At 38.8% G+C, this 22,575-nt stretch overlaps 1 protein-coding gene across 2 annotated transcripts; it reads right to left on the bottom strand.

The window, feature by feature from the left end:
* Nucleotides 1-361: 361 nt before the first annotated feature.
* Nucleotides 362-1,430, bottom strand: Tmsb10 (thymosin beta 10). Of its 2 annotated transcripts, none has more exons than XM_076833281.1 (3): nucleotides 1,325-1,430; nucleotides 912-1,026; nucleotides 362-643 (listed from the first exon to the last, which is right to left on the bottom strand). In XM_076833281.1, the coding sequence occupies exons 2-3, from the start codon at nucleotides 1,009-1,011 to the stop codon at nucleotides 609-611; spliced, it is 135 nt and encodes a 44-aa protein (XP_076689396.1). In that variant the 5' UTR covers nucleotides 1,012-1,026; nucleotides 1,325-1,430; the 3' UTR covers nucleotides 362-608. The 2 variants fall into 2 exon arrangements, with proteins under 2 accessions (XP_076689396.1, XP_076689397.1); XM_076833282.1 differs by having other exon boundaries at nucleotides 912-1,014; nucleotides 1,325-1,389.
* Nucleotides 1,431-22,575: the final 21,145 nt, after the last annotated feature.

The following is a 22,575-nucleotide window of genomic DNA, read 5'->3' as shown; positions in this document are numbered from 1 at the left end:
GACTTTAAATCACGTTTAAAATTTTTTTTCTAGTGTGAATGAGAGCTATTAAGAGTCCAGAGGGAAAAAGTAGGACTCTAAAAAGCTTATCAAAACAGATCCTCTTTTGAGAAAGCATTTTCCAGAGCGGGAGACAAAGTGGGGTTAAATTTACGTGGGTGGTGAGCAAAAGCCAAGCAGCTAAGAACCCATGAAATCTTGTGGAGAAGGTAAAGCCAAAATTAAAAAATGGTCCCTCCGAGCCACCCCATTCCTCGACCCCCTCCTCTACTCTGCAGCATAACTCCACTCCAGTGAATTGGACTTTGCTGCAGCGGCACTGCCCACGCATACTCAACCAAGATAGATTCAGACCACGCCAGCCATGCCACGAGGTGTTTTATTTTAATTAATCATACAAATAATTTTCTATAATATCCCAGGGCAAACCGGAGAATTTGGCAGTCCGATTGGGTGTCCCCTCAGGTACCAACAGGCCGGTGGCATCGGCGCGGAGTGCCTGGGTTCACAGTGCAGCTTGTGGCTCGTGTCCATCTTGCAGGTGGCTCTTCCTCCACATCACGACGGGGGTCTCAAGAGATGATGGGGGTGGGGAATCTTCTAGGCTCTTAGGAAATTTCACTCCGCTTTTCCTGCTCAATGGCTGCGGAGAGCGGGAAGCGGGCACTGGGGGTTGAAGCACCTTACAATCCCCATAAGTGATGCCAAACCTGATGTGGATGAGGCACCCACCAGGTCTGGGAGTTAAGAGGCTTGGGGCGGAAGAGACAGAGCACTTTGTGTAACCTTAAAGGTAGGAGGGGCCGCCCAAACCAGGGGCATTGGCCGGGTGGGGGTGGGGTTGTCACGGGAAGGGCGGGTAGGGGGACTGTGCAGGGAGGCCACGGACCCGGAGGCTGGGGCGCACTTACTCTCTTTGGTCGGCAGGGTGTTCTTCTCCTGCGTCTCGGTTTTCTTCAGCTTGGCCTTATCGAAGCTGGCGATTTCCCCCATGTCCGGCTTGTCTGCCATTTTCTTAAAACAATACTAGTGGGCAAACCACGGAAGTTGGCCAAAGGCTGGGGCCAGCGCCCCCTCCCCGCACTCTCCGCCGACGCCTCTCGACTAGGCACTCCCTCCCGGGCGTTCCCCGCAGCGCGGAAGCCGAGGTTCTGGGTGCGTCCAGCACCCCCCTCCCAAGAAGACCCAGGGCGTGGCCGACGGGCTCTGGAGTCCCGCCAGGGAAGGGTGCCTGTTGCGGCCGCTGCCGCGGCTGCGGCGCTCCAACGGGTAGCACTAGCCCTGACCCCACCAGGCCCGATTCCCGCCCCAGAGTAGCGCTCACCGTGAATTCTTGCTCCAAACCGACCTCCAGTTGCTCCCACTCGCGTTGCTGCAGCAAGAGACAAAAGAGTGGCGCCCGCCCCTCGCCTTATATACCCGGAGCCCCGCCCCGCCTCTCTCCCGCCGCAGCGGGGGAGGCGCCGGCACCGGAGGGGCGGGGCAGTGAAGGCGGCTCACTCCCCACCGCGCCCTCCCGGGCCGCGGGCTGGACTGGGCGCCGCCCTTCCCGCGCCCCGAACCCTAGCTCGTTGTGTTTCGAGGTGGGGGAGGAGGCACTGCGCCTGTGGGTTTTCTTTGGGGGCTTCCTACCCCTTCCTCCGAGAATTGGCTGCTCAACCCGCAGGAAGGGCGTGGGGGGCGGTGGGGGAAGGGATGTGGGGGAGAGAGAGAGAGAAAAAGTGAAAGAGAGTGTGTGTGTGTGTTTGTGTAGTAGTGAGTAGTTGTGGATGTGCGGGCGTGCCGGGTCGCTGCAGCAACCCTTGCTCGCAGGCGACTCCCCACCCGTGTTACCCGACGTCTCTTGCATTTGCCCCTCCAGAATCCCCTTCTCTTTCCCCTTTTCTTATGTCGGGTGCTCCTTAAACGCTGTTACAAGCAAGGTCTGAAGGGCGGAGGAGGGAGCCGGGAGTGCCTAGAAGGAGCACGCTGTTCCTTCTCCCGCAGGCCTCCCAGGAACACTATATCGGAGGGTGCGGCTTTCCTCCTTGAATTAACCTTGAAGATGATGTGGAAAACCTCATTTCTACAAACATTCTTTATTAGCCCGAGGCAGGAGTGGTATAATGTAATTATTCAAATCTTCCCTAGAAACGTGGATTTTCACCCTGTGCAACACCTTTAATAGTAAGTTCCATTATTTAGCTGCACAGGGATGAAGCTGGTAACTACCACCATCATCACCATTGTCATCTGCCTCCTCCTCCTCCTCCTTTTTTTGTCTTAAACTTTCTTTTTTTCCATTGTCAAGGAGTATTGTCAAGCTCTATTAAAATGGGATTTGGTGGAAACATTCTAACTTCTGTTCAGTCCCTGCCTTATTTTATCTATTTTTCTCATACTCCCTCGGTGTGTTTGGAACAGTGGGAAGAAAGCTTAGATTTATTGATTTGTTATATCAAACTCCTGTGAGATATTAGGCAAGTATTTTCCTGCACCTTAGTTTCTTTACCCATAAAATAGCGAAGCATAAATGATATAAATAATAGGGACCAAGTGGGTGCTTAATATGCAGTTCCATTAGAAGGTCACTTTATTATTGTACTGGTCAACACATGTACAAATACTGTGTAAAAAGCACCCCAAAAACCAGTGACTTAAAATAAACATTTATTCTCATTCGTATCTGCAGGTCAACTTATGCTTGGCTCCTAGCCAAAGGTGTCTCATTCTCTGGTCTTGGGGTTAGCTGGAGTTTGTTCTTCTCAGGATGATGGCAAGCCAGCCAGAGGGCTATAGAACAGGAGAATATAGAAGTGTTAAAGTGTAAAAACATGTCATATCTGCTAACTTTCTACTGGCTAAGCCTGTCATTAATGGCATGGAGTATATTCCAGTCATGGTAGGAGAGAAAGGGGAGTGAACATTTCCTGAATGAAAATCAAACTTCACAGTCTGGTTTGGAAAACAAACAAGGTGGCTTAAGGAAATAAAAGTTTATTTTCTACCTGTGCAGCAACATTCTATGCTAATTTTCTGATCAGTGAGCTTCCTTCTTGGTGGCTCAGGCTTCCAGGCCCCTTCTCTCTTGTTACCAGCTAAGTCCTGGAAGTCCATTCCATCCAGCCAGTGTATGAGGAAAGAGGAAAGGATAAAGGACTGTTAGCAAGAGATATCACTTTCTAGTTCTTATCTTCTTGAAAAGTATTTCAGTCAAGAGGTTTATATAGAAAAACAAAAATATTAAGTAAAATGGAAGTACATGGAACAGGCCACCTCCAAGAGGTAAATGTCCTGGGGTTTTCCATGTGGCTGGTGTTTATATTGGTCTGGAAACCTCCCTTCTCATATATTATGTATTTGGGGTGGTTACCATGGTTTCTCACCAAGGCTTAGTGCCTTGGTGCTCTGAGCAGGCCTTAAAGTTGGAAACTCCCTTAGGGTGGTTATATCTTTTTCTTTTTAGTTTTTAGAAGGTAGCATCTGGTGGTGAAGGAGGCTGGTTTATGGGCAAGGTGGAATGATCTTTTGTCACTCAAGATAAAATTAGCCCTACTTTCCCTCCATTCCCAGCTCATACCTAGCTACCTATACTAATACGACTACTCCAGATTTTTATGGACCAGGCTTAGAAGTAGTCCCTATTACTCTCTGTCCTTTTTTTTTTTTTTTTGTCAGAAGTTGGTCTCATGGTCTCACAAAACTGTAAGGGAGGATGGGAAATGTAGACTAGCCATACTCTGGAGAAAAAAGAAAGCAGTGTTAGACTTGAAGCAGTCTCTGCTGCCTACCATTAAAGAATTTGCTAAACTTGAACATAAAAATATCCAGAGATTACTACTCTTTGGAAGGTTTCACTGGTACTTGATTACTCTTCACATGTAATGAATTCCTAGGTCCTTACTGAGTATGGAAAAATTCAATCATCCCAATTTGGATCCATGGTGAACTTCAATTCTAGTTTTCCTTTATTTAGGAAACAAAGGAATCTAATCTCCTAAATATAGCGATGGAGACAAACATTTGGGGAAAGAGCAAGCATGCAGAATCCCCCCCCCCCAAAAAGGAGTTCTTAGTGAACTTGCTGACAACCTGTATTCTGTTCAGTGCAGCTCTGTGACCCATTTCTGTAAAGTAGCTAGCCTTTTTGGCATTCATTGCTCAAGAACAATGACAGATCTGTTAGTTTCATCTAATCCTATGGGAAGTGACTTTAAAACATCTAGATTCTTTGACACTTCTCCTACCATTTCTTAAGTATAGCTTGGCCATGGTGACTTTCTTCTAAGGAAGAAAATGTGGCAGAAATGATGCTTTATGAAATTAAAGGGATATGAACAGGAAAATAAGAGCTCATATTATCTGTCATGATATGAACCTATAGAAGACCAAAAACTCTAGAAAACTTCTAGAGCTCATAAGTAATTCAGCAAAATAGCAGGATACAAAATCCACACCCATAAATCAATTGCATTCCTATACTTCATTGATTAATCTTTTGAAAAAAATCAATTAGGAAAACTATCCCATTCACAATAGCCTCAAAAAGAAAAACTTGGTAATCAATCTAATAAAAGAGTCAAAGGACCTCCAAAATGAAAAACTGTAGAACACTAAAGAAAGAAATGGAAGAAGATCTTAGAAGTATAAAGCCCTCCTGTGTTCTTGGATAGGCAGAATTAGTATTGTCAGAATGGCCATACTACCAAAGCACAATATAGATTCAATGCAATTCCCATCAAAATTCCAATGATGTTCTTCACAAAAATAGAAAAAGCAGTCATGAAATTCATTTGGAAAAATAAGAGACCTAGATTAGTCGAAGCAAAGAAAAGTGAAGCAGGAGGCATCACAATCCCAGACCTTAAATTGTAATAGAGTGCTACAGTAACAAAAACAGCATGGTACTGGCATCAAAACAGGCAAGAAGACCAAAGGGAACCAAGTAGAATACACAGAGACAAACCCACATCAATACAGTTACCTGATACTAGACAAAGGTGCTAACAACATACATTAGAGAAAAAAATAGCCTATTTAACAAATGGTGTTGTGAAAACTGGAAATGCATATGTAAAAGAATGAATTTTAAACCCAGTCTTTCACCCTGCATAAAACAACTTAAAGTGGATCAAAGACTGAGAAATTAGACCAGAAATCCTTCATATGCTAGAAGAAAATATAGGCCCAACGTGCCATCATATCAGCTCAGGAACTGACTTCATTAACAAAATTCCTAAAGTGCAAGAAGTAAAATCAAAAATCAATAAATGGTATTGCATCAAATTAAAAAGCTTCTTCATAGTAAAGGAAACAATCAAGAACATGAGGAGAGAGCCTATAGAATGGGAGAAAATCGTTGCCACCTGCTCCTTAGATAGGGTACTAATATCTAGGATATACAAATAATTTTTAAAAATGGGCAAAGGAAACCAACAGACACTTCTCAAAAGATGAAATACAAATGGTCAACAAATAGATGAAAATAATGTTCAACATCTCTAGCAATTAGAGAAATGCAAATTAAAACTACACAGAGATTTCATCTCACTCCAGTCAGAATGGCAATTATTAAGAATACAAATAACAATAAATGTTGGTAAGAATGTGGAGAGAAGGATACACTCATATATTGTGGTTGGATTGCAAATTGATGCAGCCACTCTGGAAAGTAATATGGAGATTCATCAAAAAACTAGGAATGGAACTACCATATGACCCAGCTATCCCACTCCTCAGTATCTGTCCAAAAGATTTAAAATAGTATTCTGCATTGATGCAGCCACATCAATGTTTATAGCAGCACAATTCACAATAGCCAACTATGGAGCCAACCCAGGCATCCTGGATAAGAAAATGTGGTATTTATACACAATGGAGCTATAAAGAATAACTTTATGGCATTTGCAAGTGAATGGATGGAACTGCAGAGTATAATGCTAAGTGAAATAAGCTGGACCCAAAAAGCCCAAGGTTGAATTTTTTTTCTCTGATATGAGAAAGTTAATCCAAAATAAGGTGGGGGTGAGGGCGGGAGGGTTGTTAAAAAAAAGTCTAAAATAAAATCAGTGGAGTAAACAAAAGGTGAATGAAGGGAATGGAGGAGAGATGGGTTAGGAAAAGACAGTGGAATTAATCTGACCTAACTTTCCCATGTACAAGTATGAATATACATGTGAATTTCACCATCATGTATATCTACAAGACAAAACTTTAAAAAAAAATAATAGCAGAAAGATCATAGAGTAGAGAGAAGGGAACAGGGAGTAGGAGGAAGGGAAAGAAAGGGAAGGGAAGGGAAAGTACTGGGGACTGAATTAGAACAAATTGTATTCCATGCTTTTATGTTTATGTCAAAATGAATTCTATTGTTGTGTATAACTAAAAAGAACCAATAAGGTTTTTTACAAAAAAAAAAAAAAAAAAAAATGAGGCTGTGTGACATGAGACCATGTCATCAAAGACCACATGGTTCTGCATGACTACCTCTCATTTTGCCTCTAGGCTCTGAGGAAACCAAGCATCTACAAGGAAAAAAGTCACATGTCAGCATTCCATTGAGCAAAGAGAGACAAGCTGTCCCTGACCAAATTGTAAACTCATGAGCACGATTAATGTTGTTGTAATTGTTTTAAATTACTAAGTTTCAGCATGTTTTGTTACATAGCTATAGATAACTGGAACACCCATGAGTCAGAAAAATCATAACCTGGTGGTGCCAGGGTCACAGGTCCCATCTGAAGATTTTTTTTCCAAATAGTTTCCATAACATTCATATATACCTAAATAAATGTTTACTAAATGTGTACAAAGTATCTGGCAGTGTTCTGGATGTGGAAGGTATAATAATAAGTCTCTCCAAATGCAAATCTGGTGTCATAGATGATTGACTGTGTCATCAACAGTGTTCATCACTTGAACTTACTTAAGGCTTGGGATCCCATTCCAATGTGACAACATTTTAGCCTACTGCTTGGAATAAACTGTGTGCTGCTCATGGATGATATAGAGAAAACTGAATCACTCACCTCCAATTATATTTCCATTTTCTTTGTTGAAAAGGATGCTCTGGGAAATGTAGAACTAATGAGAGCCTGGTATATGCAGAGGATCCTTTGGAGATTGGCATGGGGCTTCATTCCTCAGACTTGTTCCATTTGACATTATCATCAGATTGGAATAGAGATGTAGGTAAAATGCTGATTACATTACAAAAGTCAAAATGTGGAAGTCCCAAAGTGAGCTGGATCCAGTGGAGAAATGGAAAAAAATGTGATTAGATGAATCCAATGAGGATAGATATGGAGTCTTCTTGGAGTAAATATCAGTGCTACCAGTACAAGGAAATATGATGCACATGGTTAACTCTCAAATAGCCATGAGATTTATGGCTATTTATGAATGCATGGATAGGAAGAAAGAGTCCAGACCAGGTATCCTTTGGGTATAAGGAACTCATTTACTCCTGCATTTGTCCTTTGTCCTTATTAATGCATATCTTGGTAGATATATTTATCTTATGCACCTTCTTCTTCATTTAGAAACATGCTTAAGTATCCCTTTACTTAGACAACCCTCCTTCATCACCCTTAGAGAGTAATACCATTGTCATTCTCTATCCTTTTACTGTGTTTAATTTTTCTTCATAGATTCTACCTCTAACCAATATATAACCAAAAATGTTATATTTTCTTTTCTTTGTTTCTTTATCCTGCAATAAGAAATGAAAGACCTCATCCATCTTGTTTACCCCTATAGCCCTGGCACCAAATACAATGCCTGGCATACACTAAGTGGTCAATCAGCATTCTTTGAATAAATACATAAATATCCTAATCAAACTACAATGATCTACTCTGGGGGAGATGATGAGTTCTCTGTCACTGGAGGCATTCAATGAGAAAGGATAGCCAAGTATTTTGACTGCTTACAAAGATGATTCATATGTGGAACTGGTATAGGCTCATAAATAGCAGAACATCATCTTCCTAGATGACATTCCTGGTCTTTCTATTGTTTCTATTCCATTTGTGAAACAGATTCCTTTTGAGTGTCAGTTTTGCAGCCTGAAAGTAGTTGTGATTTTCACATAAAGAAGGTTTGGAAAACAAGGAAATCAGACTGGGACCTCTATATTTTCCACAACATCAAAATACTGGGTTTTTGTTGTTTGTTTTGTTTGTTTTGGTAGGTCATATAGTTAAAGGCTTGTCCAAGATAAAATTATGATGAAAGTAAAGTAGTCCCTTGAGGTGCAGCCTCAGTAGTTATTGTTCTGTTCTGCAGATGTGTGTATTAACTTAGCAGTTTCTTAGTAGCCCAAGTGGCTAATGGCCACAGTGTGAGGGAGAATATTACTATTTCGGTTTTCACATCTGCCACTAGAAGAGCAATAATGATGCAACTAATCCTATGGAGCAGTTTTGAGGCTCCAGATTGTGTGTTGAGGACCGTGCATGTATTTTCTCACTCAATTCTCACCAAAATAGTGTGATATGGCAGTTTTAACTTCCGCTTTACAGTGTAGAAACCTGAAACTTGGTAAAGTCATACAATATTGGCAAAACTGGAGGGATTTTGTTTATTTTTGTTTTTGTTTTAACTACTGCACCACTTGCCCTCTTCCCTAGTTCTTTTTTTTTTGGTACTGGGAATTGAACTCAGGGGCACTCAACCACTGAGCCACATCCCCTGCCCTATCTTGTATTTTATTTAGCGACAGGGTCTCACTGAGTTGCTTAGTGCCTCGCTAAATTGCTGAGGCTGGCTTTAAACTCGCCATCCTCCTGCCTCAGCCTCCTGAGCCACTGGGATTACAGGCATGCACCATCGTGTCTGCCATCACTTGCCTAGTTCTTGCAGGGGAGTTTGCAAACTGGCAGCCTGTATCTAATTAATATATGTGCTTTGTTTGGCCCCATTAAATTTAATAACAAAAAAAAATTAGCTAATACTCAAATACTCAAACATTAAAAAATTCACAAACTGATCTAGAAGCAATGTAGCTGTAGTTTCTCAGGGGCATCATCATGATTAGCAGCTTTCCCTCTTAACTTTATAGGCTTTACCACTATTTCCTAATGTCTTCTCAGCAAGGAAAGCAGTGCCAACTGCCACTTACCATATTTGGGCCTGTGTTCTGCTTACAATACAGAAATAATTCTGTGGGAGCCAACCTTCGAGATGGCTTCTAGTGAGTCCTATCTACCTAAGTAGTCACCCACTGTATTTCATCAAGGTGGCAGTGTGCAACTAGTGATATATGGCAAAAGAATATGTCATTCCTGGGACTAATTTCCATTTTGGTGGTGGCAGCACGTTCTCTCTGTTCACCTGTCTTAATGTCTCTCTCTGATATCTCATTTTTGGGGAAGCCAGTTGCCATGCTGTGAGCCCCCTGTGGAGAGAGGGGCCTAGGTGGCCATGAACTCAAGTCTCTGGCCAATAGCCAGTGAAGAGCTGAGGCTTGCCAACAAGCTCTACATGAGTAAGCTAGGAAGTGGGTCCTCTAGGTCTAATCCAGTCTTCACATATTTGTCTGCAAATCCATTGCAATGTCATGAAAGACCCCAAGCCAGAAACTATTTAGCTAAACTTTTCCCAGAAACTGTGTTGTTTTATGTTTCTACATTTTGGGGTTATTTGTTACTCAGTGATAGATAAACTAATTCACTTTCAAAAGTAGGAAGAAAATACATAGAGCCAGAAATTAGAACAGTGGTTCTCAGCAGCTGAGGAAAGGAAGAATGGATAATAGGGAATTCTTTTTATTTCTGGTGCTGGGAATGGAATCCAGGGCCTTTCCATGCATTTTACCACTGAGCTACACTCTCAGCCCATGGGGAGTTCTTATTTAATGGTATAGAATTTCAGCATGAGATGATGAAAAAGTTCTAGAAAGGAAAAACTGAGGGTTGCCCAATAATGTGAATATACTTACTACCAATGAACTGTACGCTTAAAAATGGTTAAAATAGTAAATTTTATCTTATGTATATTTATACAATAAAGAAAAACAGTGGGAAAATGGAAGAAAGATCAAGAGTATTATATGTCTCAAGAAAAATGAGAAAGAACATATTTATTTGTGGAAATAAAGGATATTTATATCATTATAATACCAAAGTATTACCAGCGATAGTAAGAACTTTGGTATATAGGTAATGTGAGTAAGTGAGTGACAACATTCTTGACGAACCAGGCTTATTTTAACTTCTTTACATGTCTACCTGGCTCCTATTGGTCTTTGAGTCAACTGAGCTTGCTGTAGAGCAGCAGTTTACAAACTGTTTTTGACTCAGAGACCACCCTTACACCTAAGAAGTACATTTTGTACTTTTCACATTGTGACTAGTACTCACATGAGCACAAAGTTTCTCTAGAACAATACCCACTCTTTTTTTTTTTTTGCCTATTATCTTTTTAAATATTTATTTGTTTATTTGTAGTTGGACACAGTACCTTTATTTTATGTATTTATTTTTATGTGGTGCTGAGGATCGAACCCAGGGCCTCGCACATGCTAGGTGAGTGTTCTACCACTGAGTCACAATCCCAGCCCTATTATACCCACTCTTACTGTTAATGAGACACTCTGGCCTTTTATGTGCTTTTTAATTTGAAAGTTTGTTTTTTTTTTTTTTTTGAAATAATTATAGATTCACAGGAAGTTATAAAGGTAGTACTCTTATGTTTCCCGTACGCTTCTCCAAGCTCTTTCCAGTGGGAACAACTGCAATACAATATTTAAACCAGGAATTGACATTGTTGCAATCTATAGGCTGTTTTTTTTCAGATTTCACCAGTGTTTACATTTACTCATTTGTACATGTGTGAAGATCTATGCAACTTCATCACATGTATAGAGTTATATAACCACCACCACAATCCAGTTACAGACCTATTTCATCACCTCTATGGGAATCCCTTCTACTGCTCTTTTTAGTCATATCTCCGTCCCCCAAAAGTAACCCCTGGCAACCAATCTGTTTATCTTCCTTTCATGAACATTATACAAATGGAAACAGTATATATATACTTTTGATACTGGCTCAACATAATGCTCTTGAGATCCATCTAAGTTGTTGAATGTGTCAATAATTCATTTGTTTTTATCTCTGAGTGGTGTTCATAATGTGAATATACCACTTGTTGAAGAGCATATTGGTTGTTTCCAGTTTGGGGCTGTAAGAAATAAAACCATGATGAACCACTGTATACATTTATATATGTGTGTGGACAGGTTTTCATTTCTTAGGATAAATGCTCAGGGGGATGATCACTAAGTCATATGGTAAATGTATGTTTTATAACAGATTGCCAAACAATTTTGCAGAGTTATTGTGTTTGTACCATTTTACATTCCCACCAGTAATATATAAGAAATCTATCCTCATTAGTATTTGGTATCATCTCTGTTTTAATTTTAGTTGTTCTAATAGGTGGAATATAATGTTTTATCACTTTTTTTCATACTGGGGATTGAATTCAGGGCTGCTTTACTACTGAGCTACATCTCCAGCCCTTTGTATGTTTTATTTTGAGACAGGATCTTGCTAAGTTTGGCCTCAAACTTGTGGTCCTTCTGCTTCACCCTCTCAAATTGCTAGGATTATAGGCATGTGCCTCCATGGCATTAATTTGACTCATCATTGTTTTAATTTGAATTTTCCTAGTGGCTACCAGCATTGAACTATCCTTTTCCATCTTAATATTTCATTAAAATGTAGATTATGACCTGCCAATTTAATTTTATTATCAACTAATTGGTTGTGACTAGTTCAAACACTGCTGTAGTGAGATCATCATTTCAAGCAATTCTTTAGTATTGACCATTTAGAAATTATGTCTTTAACTCTAAATTCTTCTTTTACTTGCACAGACAGACACTTCTGAAATTTTATGTCACTCAGATGTTCTCTGGGGTTTGAACATATAGCTAAAAATGATTCCAGCTCCTGTTGAAGTTTTTATACATGTATACATACATGCATACATATAGTGTCCTGTCCCCTGCCCCTCTGCTGATCTCTGAATTTTCAGGAATATTTAGTTATTATGGTCATTTCTGATCTCTTTGGTTTTTGTGTCTCCTCATTGATGCACATCTCATCATAGTATAAAAGACCCTTGGCCTTTGTTTCCTTCTTCAAAGCAACTACATAAGGCTGATGTGTGCAGCACAAATCTACCAGATGTTTATAGATTAAAAGGGAAGGCAAACATTATCAATGACGCATCCTTGATCTTAAAAGTACTTCTTGTACTGTGAGGGACCCAGATAACCCAAAAGTTGCAGTATTTAATTATCTACTTTTCTCCCCTTTCTGATTCCCTCCTTCCTCTCTTAATTCTTACTTTTGAGAAATAACTCCCTTCTCAAGGAGAACAATGCACTTGTTTTTTGCTACCTTGGTTTGCGCTGGAGGAGGTTACGGGCCTCCCTTTATAGTACAAGCAAGGAATCGAGGTATTTCCCCAAAGACATTTCCTTCAGGGAATTTTGGCGTTAGCTGTTAGGATAATACTATTTTTACTTTTTCATAGGAATAGTCTGGCATTTGTTTCTCTCTTTCTTATAAATGTTAAAGAGGTAATTTTTTCTTTTCCAAATAAACATCATCCTCCTTCTCCATTATATATTTCATAATGGTAAGTCCCCAGGCCTTGAATTTTTGCTTACCTCTCATCTGTGTGTGAAGTCTGTTCTCAACACAGTACTTGCCAATGGTGACTCTGTCCTCTGTTTTCTACACCAGTGCTCTAAGTTGATAAAATTATTTGGAAAGTTGCTTTGATAACATGTGTCTACTGAAAAACAGAAGAAGTTTTGTTCTTAGAGTTGTGAAATTTCAATCTGTGTCATAGTCTTAGCCAATTAAGAAGTAGAGGGCATGCTTGGAATCAGGAATTGAAAAATAAAAGGACCATGAAGAAAATGAGAACATGTGTCCTCATTTTTCCATTTATTCTTCCAAGATTTTCTATGACAATACCATGCCCTGGGAGTGATATAGAGATGAATAAACTGTGGTTTCTGTCCTCAAGGACTGTACAATCTGGTAGAGCATACAGAATTGAAAAATCAACCTAAAATATTTGTAGAGATGAGACATACCTGTTGGACTATGTATGACTTCCTAACCCACAGAAGCCATGCAATATTGTACAGGATTGCTATTGTTTTAAGACACTAAATTTTGGGGGGAGGGTATAAAAAAGTCAGTCACTGTAATAGACAGTGAAAATTCTCTTTCCCATGTTCCAGACCTCTCATTTCCCTCCCTTAAAACAACCTATTACCAGCTTCTGTACACTTTAAGAGATACTAGCATATGCACATACAAACACAATAAATATAAGCATACATGTATATACATATGCATACATATAGTGTCTAGCTACATCCTTGCCTGTCGGGAACTGCTCTGGAATTACACCTCCTTAAGTCCAGCAAGAGATACTAACAATTATTGCACCCCAGCAATAAATTGGGCTTTACCCCTGCTGGGATAATGAGGCGTGGCACCAGGACTAGGCATTACCCAGTGGAATTGAGTTGCACTCACCTGTTCCTTTAAAATCCTACCCCTTGCCATTTTTTGGATAGAATGTTCTAAGACACAGCCTCCCCCAATAAAAGCCAACTCCAGAACTTGCGCTCCCTCTCTGTCTTCAGCCTTTCCTGACTTTCTCTTGCCCCCCTTGTGGGAGCCTGAGGGCAGGGTGGAGGGGAACCATCCTGAAGCTCATAGAAAAAGGTATTCCATGTCTGTGTGGTCTTTTCATGTCACCCCAAATTCACACAAGTGACTTTGGTTCAGTTGCTCACACTGGATGGGGGCAGCACTTGCCCTTTGTTTTTTTAGAATTTTTTTTCACAATACCTTTATTCTATCTATTTTTTATTTTCATGTACTGCTGAGAATGGAACCCAGAGACTCACATGGACTAAGCAAGTGCTTTACCACTAAACTACAGCCCTAGCCCCCATCCTTGCCCTTTTTATTTATTAATTTTTTTAAAACTTTTGAGACAGGTTCTCACTAAATTACCCAGGCTGGCCTTGAACTCAAGTTCAAGTTGGAATCCTCCTGCCTCAGCCTCCTGAGTTGCTGAGATTACAGGTCTGGGCCACCATTCCCAGCTACATATTTTTAAATTTTGTTTTTTACAAATGATAGCATATTACTGGACTTCACCTTACCTTCTTAATACATCTTGGATATTGTATCATATCAGGACAAATGATGCTCATGCTAGTTTCATAGATAACTGTATATACAATATTACTACCTGAGCACTGTTACTTTAAGCACTTATATGTATTGACTCTTTAAATCTCACAACAGCCCTATGAGCATAAGTCCTATTACTTCCTTATTTATAGCACAAGAAACTGAGACACAAAGAGGTTAAATAACTAAGATTACATATCCAATAAGTTGTAGTGGCAGGGTTTGAACCCTAGAAGCTGGTCTCCAAATCCACTGTTTTTCTTATTAAACGTTATGTGATATCCTATTCAATGGATGTACCCTGGGTTATTTAATCAGTATCATATTGGTCTGCATTTACATTTTTTTAGCAATTTATTACAAATTGTTATCCCTAACATTTTTATGTGAGTAGAGTTTCACATGATGCATGTGTAAATATTTAGTTTATAAAGTAAGTTAACATGCTGTTAATAAAGAATATTCTGTATTTCTGCATGAAAGATATAATTTCTAACATGAATTTTTAAATTTGAAAAATACTGGTTTTTTATATGCATAAGAGTGGGCAAACAATCACAGATGACTGGATTTAATGTGTTATGCAGGTCTGAGTGTTCTGTAAGTGGGCTGGAGATATTCAAAAGAACAAGAAAATAAAGATGCATATAATTCATAAAATATTAGAAATTTATTCTGCAATTTTTTTGCTTTCACTTAACACAATTACTAATGATCTAAGATTAAAAATAAAACATAATGTTCAAAGTGTACAAAATCTTATTACTTGTGATAGTTATTTTCTATAAAATTTCTGTAAACATTGAATTAGTGAATACTGAGCCATAACTCACAGGGGAAATATAGAATAAGGTACCTGTGTGCCTATGGGTACATTTTCATCAACTCTTCAATAATAACCTTGTTTTATGTGTTTTTCCTGTTCAAAGACACATTATATAATATATACCATTGAGTCATGAATCATATGGTCAACAGCATGCATCTGAATGAAGCTTGTCTAACACACATATTTTCTCTGTAAGGCTCATTATAGATTCCTGAAGTTGTAAACACTAGACAGCACTTCAACAGTACACTTCGGCATCTGTTTTTGGTTTTGTTTTGCTTTTTTCAGTGTTGGGGTTTGAGCCCAGGGCCTTTTATATGCTAGTCAAGCACTCTAAGACTAGGCTACAACTTTAGCCCCTTGAATACCATTTTATACATCTAAATCACCAACTGCACCAAATGTGGAAAATGGGGCACTAAATTGAACTTGAAAATGATGCTTGTTTGTAGTCTGAGAGCTAACATAAGAAGGCATTACCTTTTTTGTCCTCAACTGGGAATGTATATTTTGGGTGATTCAGTTTTTTACATTCTATTTATGCCCCCCAAATGATGGTGGAAGTGCCTAGAATATTGATTTTAGGATAACAAATAAATTTTAGCAAGCCATGTAATTGCAAATACAGAATTCACAAATGATAAGTATCAACTGTAGTGTTATTAAAAATGTGAATTCAGGGGCCGGTGTTGTGGCTTAGTGGTAGAGCACTTGCCTAACATGCGTGGGGCGCTGGTTTTGATTCCTGGCACCACATAAAATAAAAACAAATAAAATAAAGATATTGTGTCTATCTACAACTAAAAAAAAATTTTTAAGTGTGAATTCAGTTATATAAAAAAGCTAAAACTTTATATGTTAAAATTACTTTCTTCTAAAATATTTACAACTATCTAGTATTCTAAACCAAAATATGACTAATTATTGATATCAAAGTGCCAACCAAAGTCATTTTAAATTAAATATTTCATTAAAAATTTTGTAGATGAGCCAGGTATAGTGGCACATGCCTTGTAATCCCAGCTACTCAGGAGGCTGAGGCATGAGGATCACAAATTAAAGTCCAGTCTGGACAATTTAACAAAACCCTGTCTTGTTAAAAATGAAATAAAAAGTGCTGAGGATGTAACTCAATGGTAAAGAGCTTGCCTAGTATGTATGAGATCATGGATTCAATCCACAGGACTTAAAAAAATTGCAGATGAAATTAAGTTTAATTTATCATTTTATTAAACTAAATTATTTGCAATTCTAGCCTTCAGTATTCATCTTGTGGCCAACGTGAAGAATCTATTTCACTTCATGTATGCTGTGTTCAGACTGACATTCATAAAGATTTAAGAATAATATGAGCTATTCACTATAGCAAAATATTCCTCCATTCTCATATACAACTATTCAGAAACTGTTAATTCCTAATTCACGAGTCACTTCTGTAGTTCCTAGAATCCCTGGGCTAATTTTTATAGCCACAAAAATGAACAGGAAAAGAAGAATAAAATGGACACTTGGCACCACTAGAAGAATCTCTGAGAAAGAAGGTTGGCATGGCAGGAAAGTTCTTAGGTAAGTGCTTCCATCATTCCAATCACAAATACAGAAGCTTTAAGGATTGCAGTGGCGCCCCCACAAACAAATCTGGTACTGAAGTGCAGTCACTTTTGCTTCCAGGCTACAGAACAGGGAAGCCTTTGCCAAGGGCCTGCATGTTACTTGTGCCTGTCTCCCTTGCTTAGGCCTAATGCTGCAGCTGCAGTGGATTGAAACAAAGAAACTAAGCCAATAAAACCTATGAAAGTAATAGTTGGATGCATTTTATTTTCTTTCTTCTTCTTCTCTCTCTCTCTCTCTCTTTTTTTTAATCATAATCAAATGGTTATACTGGTGAGATTTGTTTTCCATTTTTAGATCCCATTGTTTTCCATTTACTTATAGTTGCTCCAAATAATATGTAAGTATAATTTTCTCTTTCTAAATGTTCAGACATACACTTCAATAACATATTTTGCCTTTCAATTAAAAAAATGTTTGGCAGTGTGCAGTGGCACATGCCTTTAATCTCAGTTACTTGGAAAGTTAAAGCAGGAGGATCACAAGTTCAAGGTCAGCCTGGGAACTCAGTGAGACCCTGTTTCAAAATAAAAAATAAAGAAGACCAGGGTGTATCTAAGTGGTAAAGGGCCCCCTGTGTTCAATCCCTAGTACCAAAAAAAAAAAAAAAAAAAGAAAAAAAAAAAGAAAGAAAGAAAGAAAAAGATTTAGAATAGCATGAAATTTGATCAGTGAATGTGGTCAACTGTGCTGTGCTGGTGTTCATGAAATAATTTTGCTTAAGATTTCAGAATTTTTTATAAAATTCCAAATTTCGTTTTGAGAAATTGATAGTATTTTCCCTGACTATGTTGTTATCAATAATATGCACATTATAGCTTCATAAAACATTGCTTTTTCTTTGTTTATTTCATTTTCTGAGTTTGAACAAAAATAAAGTCATTATCTATTTGTAACTTGCAGAAATCAGATTATAACAGAGCTTTTTATGTGAAAAATAATGAACTTCTGTGGATTTAGTTATCTATCAGTCTCATGTAATTACTCAAATAAGTAACTAATAGGAAACATACAGAATTCAACAGAAAGAGCTAGCCTTATTTATAATGAAGAAAACAAATGGTGAGAAGAAAGATGAAAGATTCAAAAGGTTAAAAAAATGGTAGGAAGCTAAATATTAAGAGGATCCTACATGAACAGCAGAAACCTCTAGATTCTTTCCAAATAGGCTAAGGGATTCTTCTGACTAGAAATGTCTTACATTGGTTCAGACAAAAATCTGATTTATATACATTTCTTTAGTATCATTACATTTGTGATATTTTATTTATGAGCAATGGTAGCCAACACCTACACAAAGAAGCCTCAGAATAGGAGAGGCTAAAGCCACATTCCATTATACAAATCTGTATTCCTTGGCTTGGTTCCTAGAGCTATGTGGGTGCACATTGAAACATTGAAGGAAGCTTGCAGAGATCTGCCAGCAGCGCCCCCTCAACCTTTTTCTTTTTTCTTTCTTTTTTTTTTTTTTTTAACTGATCAAGGAACCACCTGCAGATGGTTGCAAGGTTATGGAAAGTCACTGGTGGTATTCCTATTAACATACTTTGGGTATCTGGTACCAACTCTTCTTCCTCTATTATACAAGACAAGTATGGTCAGTTTCCTTTGATTCTGATTTGTTACTGGTTATTTTTCAGAGAACACTCCCTGGTATTTTCCCCAAGAAAGTATAGCAATTTTATCAAATTTTTAGCTATTTAATTTGTTGTTGTTAAATTAACTGGGTTGCTATGTCACAGAATGTTACAATATTGGATTCCTGAATTTCTTAGGTTTTTTTCATTTTTAATCAGCACATAATATTTATACAGAATCATGTATTTCATTGTCATCTATTCATATATGCACATAATTTGGTCAAGTTCAATCCCCAGTACCCAATCCTTCCCCTTTCCCTTCCCTCTTCCCTCACTTTGGTCCCCTTCCTCTACTTTACTTGTCTCTCTTCTATTTTCAGGAGGTCCCTTTTTTCTAGAGAGGACCAGAGAGCTTTCACATATGAGAGAAAACATATTGCCCTTGACTCCTCTCTGAATTTGGCTTATTTTGCTTAACTTATTTTGCATTTATTTTCCTCCAGATGATACAATTTCATTCTTCTTTATGCCTGAATAAAACGCCATTGTCTATATATGCCATATCTTCTTTATCCTTTCATCAGTTCACAGACACCTAAACTGGCTCCATAACTTAATTATTATGAATTGTGCTGCTATAAACATGAAAACACATGTATTTGTGCAGTACCAAGGAGTGATGTGTTAGTCAACTTTTTTGTAACTGTGACCAAAACACCTGGCAAAAACAACTTAAAGCCAGGTGAGGAAGCGCACACCTGTAATCCCAGCGGCTCAGGAGGCTGAGACAGGAGGATGGCGATTTCAAAGCCAGCCACAGCAATTTAGCGAGGCCCTAAGCAGCTCAGTGAGACCCTGTCTCTAAATAAAATACAAAATAGGGCTGGGATGTGCCTCAGCAGTCAAGTGCCCCTGAGTTCAATCCCTGGTACCCCCTCCAAAAAAAAAAAAAAAAAAAAAAAATTAGAGGAGGAAAAGTTTATTTTATTTATTTTTAAGTTTAGTCTATTTTTTATTGGTTCTTTTTAATTTAATGACAGTAGAATCCATTTTGATATAACTATTCAAGCATGGAATATATTTACTCTAATTAGAACCCCGTTCTTGTGGATGTACATGTTATGGTGGGATTCATGTGGTGTGTGTCTATACACATACACACACACACACACACACACACACACAAACAAAATTATGTCAGATTCACTCCACTGTCTTTCCTAGGAAAAGTTTATTTTGGGCTCACAGTATCATAGGTTTAGTCCACAGTTGGCTGACTCCGTCGTCCAAGGTGAGACAGAGAATCTTGAAAAAAGTGCACAGTGAGAAAAACTGTCAGCTCAAGATGGTACAGAAGCAGAAAGAGAGCACAAGGAGCCAGGGACAAAATATAATCCCCAAGGGAATGCCCCCAGTGACTTACTTCCTCTAGCCACACCCCACCTGCTTACAGTTATTACTCAGTGATCCATTCAAATTATTAATCCATCAAATGAATTAATCCATTGATAAGATTACAGATGTCATAATCTAAACATTTTACCCTGAATGTTACCACATTGGACAACACATGAGGTTTTTTTTTGGAGGGACATCTCATATTCAAACCATAAAAAAATTGGATAGCTGGGTCACATAGTGGTTCCATTCCTGGTCTCTTGAGACCTCCATGCTGATTTCCATAATGACTGTACTAAGAGTTCCCTTTTCCCTGCATCTTTGTCAGTATTTATTTTTATGTGTATTCATATATATTAGTCATAGATGAACACAATATCTTTATTTTGATTTATTTATTTTTATGTGGTGCTGAGGATTGAACCCAGTGCCTCACACATATGAGGCAAGCACTTTACCACTGAGCCCCAGCCCCAGCCCCTGTTATGTGTCTTCTTAGTGATTGCCATTCTAACTGGAGTGAGATGAAATCTCAGTGTAATTTTGATTTGCATTTTCCTCATGTCTAGAGATGTTGAATGTTTCTTCCATATAATTTGTACTTCTTTTGTCCATGTATCGAATGGGTTATTTGTTTGTTTGTTTGTTTTGGTACCGGGGATTGAACTCAGGGGCACTTGACCGCTGAGTCATATTTCCAGCCCTTTTTTGTATTCTATTTAGAGATAGGGTCTCACTGAGTCACTTAGTGCCTCGATTTTACTGAGACTGGCTTTGAACTTGTGAGCCTTCTAAGCCGCCACTGCATCCGGCTGTTTGTTTTTTGGTGTTAAGTTCTTTAAAATTTAACTTATATTCTAAGTTCTTTTTATAAGCACATTTGTATTTATATTTTATATTTTGATGTTAATCCTCTGTTGGAAGTGTAGCTGGCAGGTTTTCTCCCACTTTTCTCTTTGCATATTAATTGTTGTCTTTACTATGCAGAAGCTTCTTTTTTTCTTTAGTTTGATGCCATCCCACTTTCACCAATTTTCATCCATTTTTTACTTTTTAAAAAAAATATTTATTTAGTTTCAGATGAACACACAGTATCTATTTTTTATGTAGTGCTGATGATTGAACCCAGTGCCTCACATATGCGAGGCAAGCACTTTACCACTGAGCTACAGCCTCAGCCCCCCATTTTTGACTTGTATTAAGTTTGTATAACTTCCAGGAAATTTGCTCTACCCTGCTGCATGTACAATTTAAAGTCTCTCCCATTTCCCATGTCATTCTTTTATCTTGAAGCTTCCTGCGTATTCTGTAAAGGAGAGTGTGGTAGAAATCACAGCTCTAGTATGGTGTCTCTCTAGTTTACTGTTTATGGAACAGATTCTGTCAGGCACCCTCAAGCAATGGGGTGTGGCAGGTTGGGTTTTCCCAGAAACAAATTCTGAGACAGGATTAATGAACAAAATGTTCATTTGGGAGTTCCCCTATATGAACTTCTTCAGAAGGGGAGGAAGGAAGTGGGATGGAGCAGAGGGAGAAGTTAAACTGCAATGTGATGTCCATGTGGGCTTAATAACTACCGTAGTTCCTCAGAACTATGGCCATTGAAAGGGCAAGGTAACTCTGCACCAGTTGCTGCTGAAGGTGCTGACCTGGAGGCTGTTTGCTGGCAACTCTGTGGGCAAGCTGGACAAGTCCTCCCTTGAGGCAGGATCTGGACAGTGATGTGCAGGTCCATGACAGAGGATTGAATGAGAATGCCTCAGGGCTGGAACTAGCCTGTGGCTGGAGTTTTTCTCTCCTTCCCCCTGCTTTTCTGACTCATGCTTCCCTCTTATACAGTCTGCTTCCTCTGTGAGTATGGCCAGTGTCTCCTGGGCTCTACTTGCATGATCCATACCATGCTCTTCTGACCAAGTTCTGGAGGAGTCAATCATGATGACTTAGGTGTGTGATTCCCAGACTGTTCCACGGAACCTAGATTTGGAGCAACAAATATGTCCTTCAAAGGTAGGTGAGGCCAGGTACAATAGCGCTTGGCTATAATCCCAGCAACTCTGGAGGGAGAGGCTCAGACAGGAAGATTGCAAATTCAAAGGCAGCCTCAGAAACTTATTGAGGCCCTAAGCAACACAGTAAGAACCTGACTGTAGATAAAATATAAAAGAGGATTGGGGAGGTGATTCAGTGTTGTTAAGTGCTGTGGGTTCAATCTCTGATACAAAAAAAAAAAAAATCCTTGGTGATATGTACATAAAGGGTTTATTGTACTCGCCTCTCTTTTATGTATGTTCAAAAAATTCCATATATATGGAATTTTTTATATATACATATATATATGCTAATACGTTATGTACATATATTGAAGAAAATGCTAACTGGTGGTAAGAGGAGGTGATATAGGAAAGTAGGTGAATGTTTAGACTCTCAAGTTAGAATGGGAGTTTGAATCCAACACCTACTAAATTACTTTGAGCAAGTAACTTAATTTCCCTATGCTGAGTCCTACTTTCCTGAACAAGAGCTGGGTGCAGTATGACTTCCATTAGAATAAAACCCTGAGTTACTGGCCTGTCCAGGACAATTATTTAGAAATTATGAAGTGTGTATTGCTTCTCAACCTTTTGGCTGAGATCCAGCGTGAACATATGAAGCATGAACATATGAATCATTCCTAGCACCACATGTATTTTTATGGTGCTGGGGATGGAACCCAGACCTTGCACACGCTAGGTAAGCACTCTACCACTGAGTTACACTCCAAGATCTAAAATATATATTTTTTTAAAAATCCTTTTTAAAAAGGATCACTGTTCATGGAGGTTTATGTCTGTAATCTCAGCAGCTTGGGAGGCTAAGACAGGAGGATTTGTGCATTCAAATCCAGCCTCAACAACTTAGTGAGGCCCTAAACAACTCAGTGAGAATCTGTCTCAAAATAAAA

Source organism: Callospermophilus lateralis, chromosome 14 (genome assembly GCF_048772815.1).
Source record: "Callospermophilus lateralis isolate mCalLat2 chromosome 14, mCalLat2.hap1, whole genome shotgun sequence".
NCBI classification, from domain to species: domain Eukaryota; kingdom Metazoa; phylum Chordata; class Mammalia; order Rodentia; family Sciuridae; genus Callospermophilus; species Callospermophilus lateralis.
Note: the sequence above shows the minus strand (reverse complement) of the source record. Positions and strands in the feature narration are given on the sequence as shown.

Excerpts from the sequence above, each read along its gene's own strand:
- Tmsb10 (XM_076833281.1), bottom strand. The coding sequence starts at position 1,011 with ATGGCAGACAAGCCGGACATGGGGGAAATCGCCAGCTTCGATAAGGCC. Across the intron at positions 644-911 it reads CACCCTGCCGACCAAAGAGA|CCATTGAGCAGGAAAAGCGG; the intron begins GTAAGTGCGCCC and ends CGCTCTCCGCAG.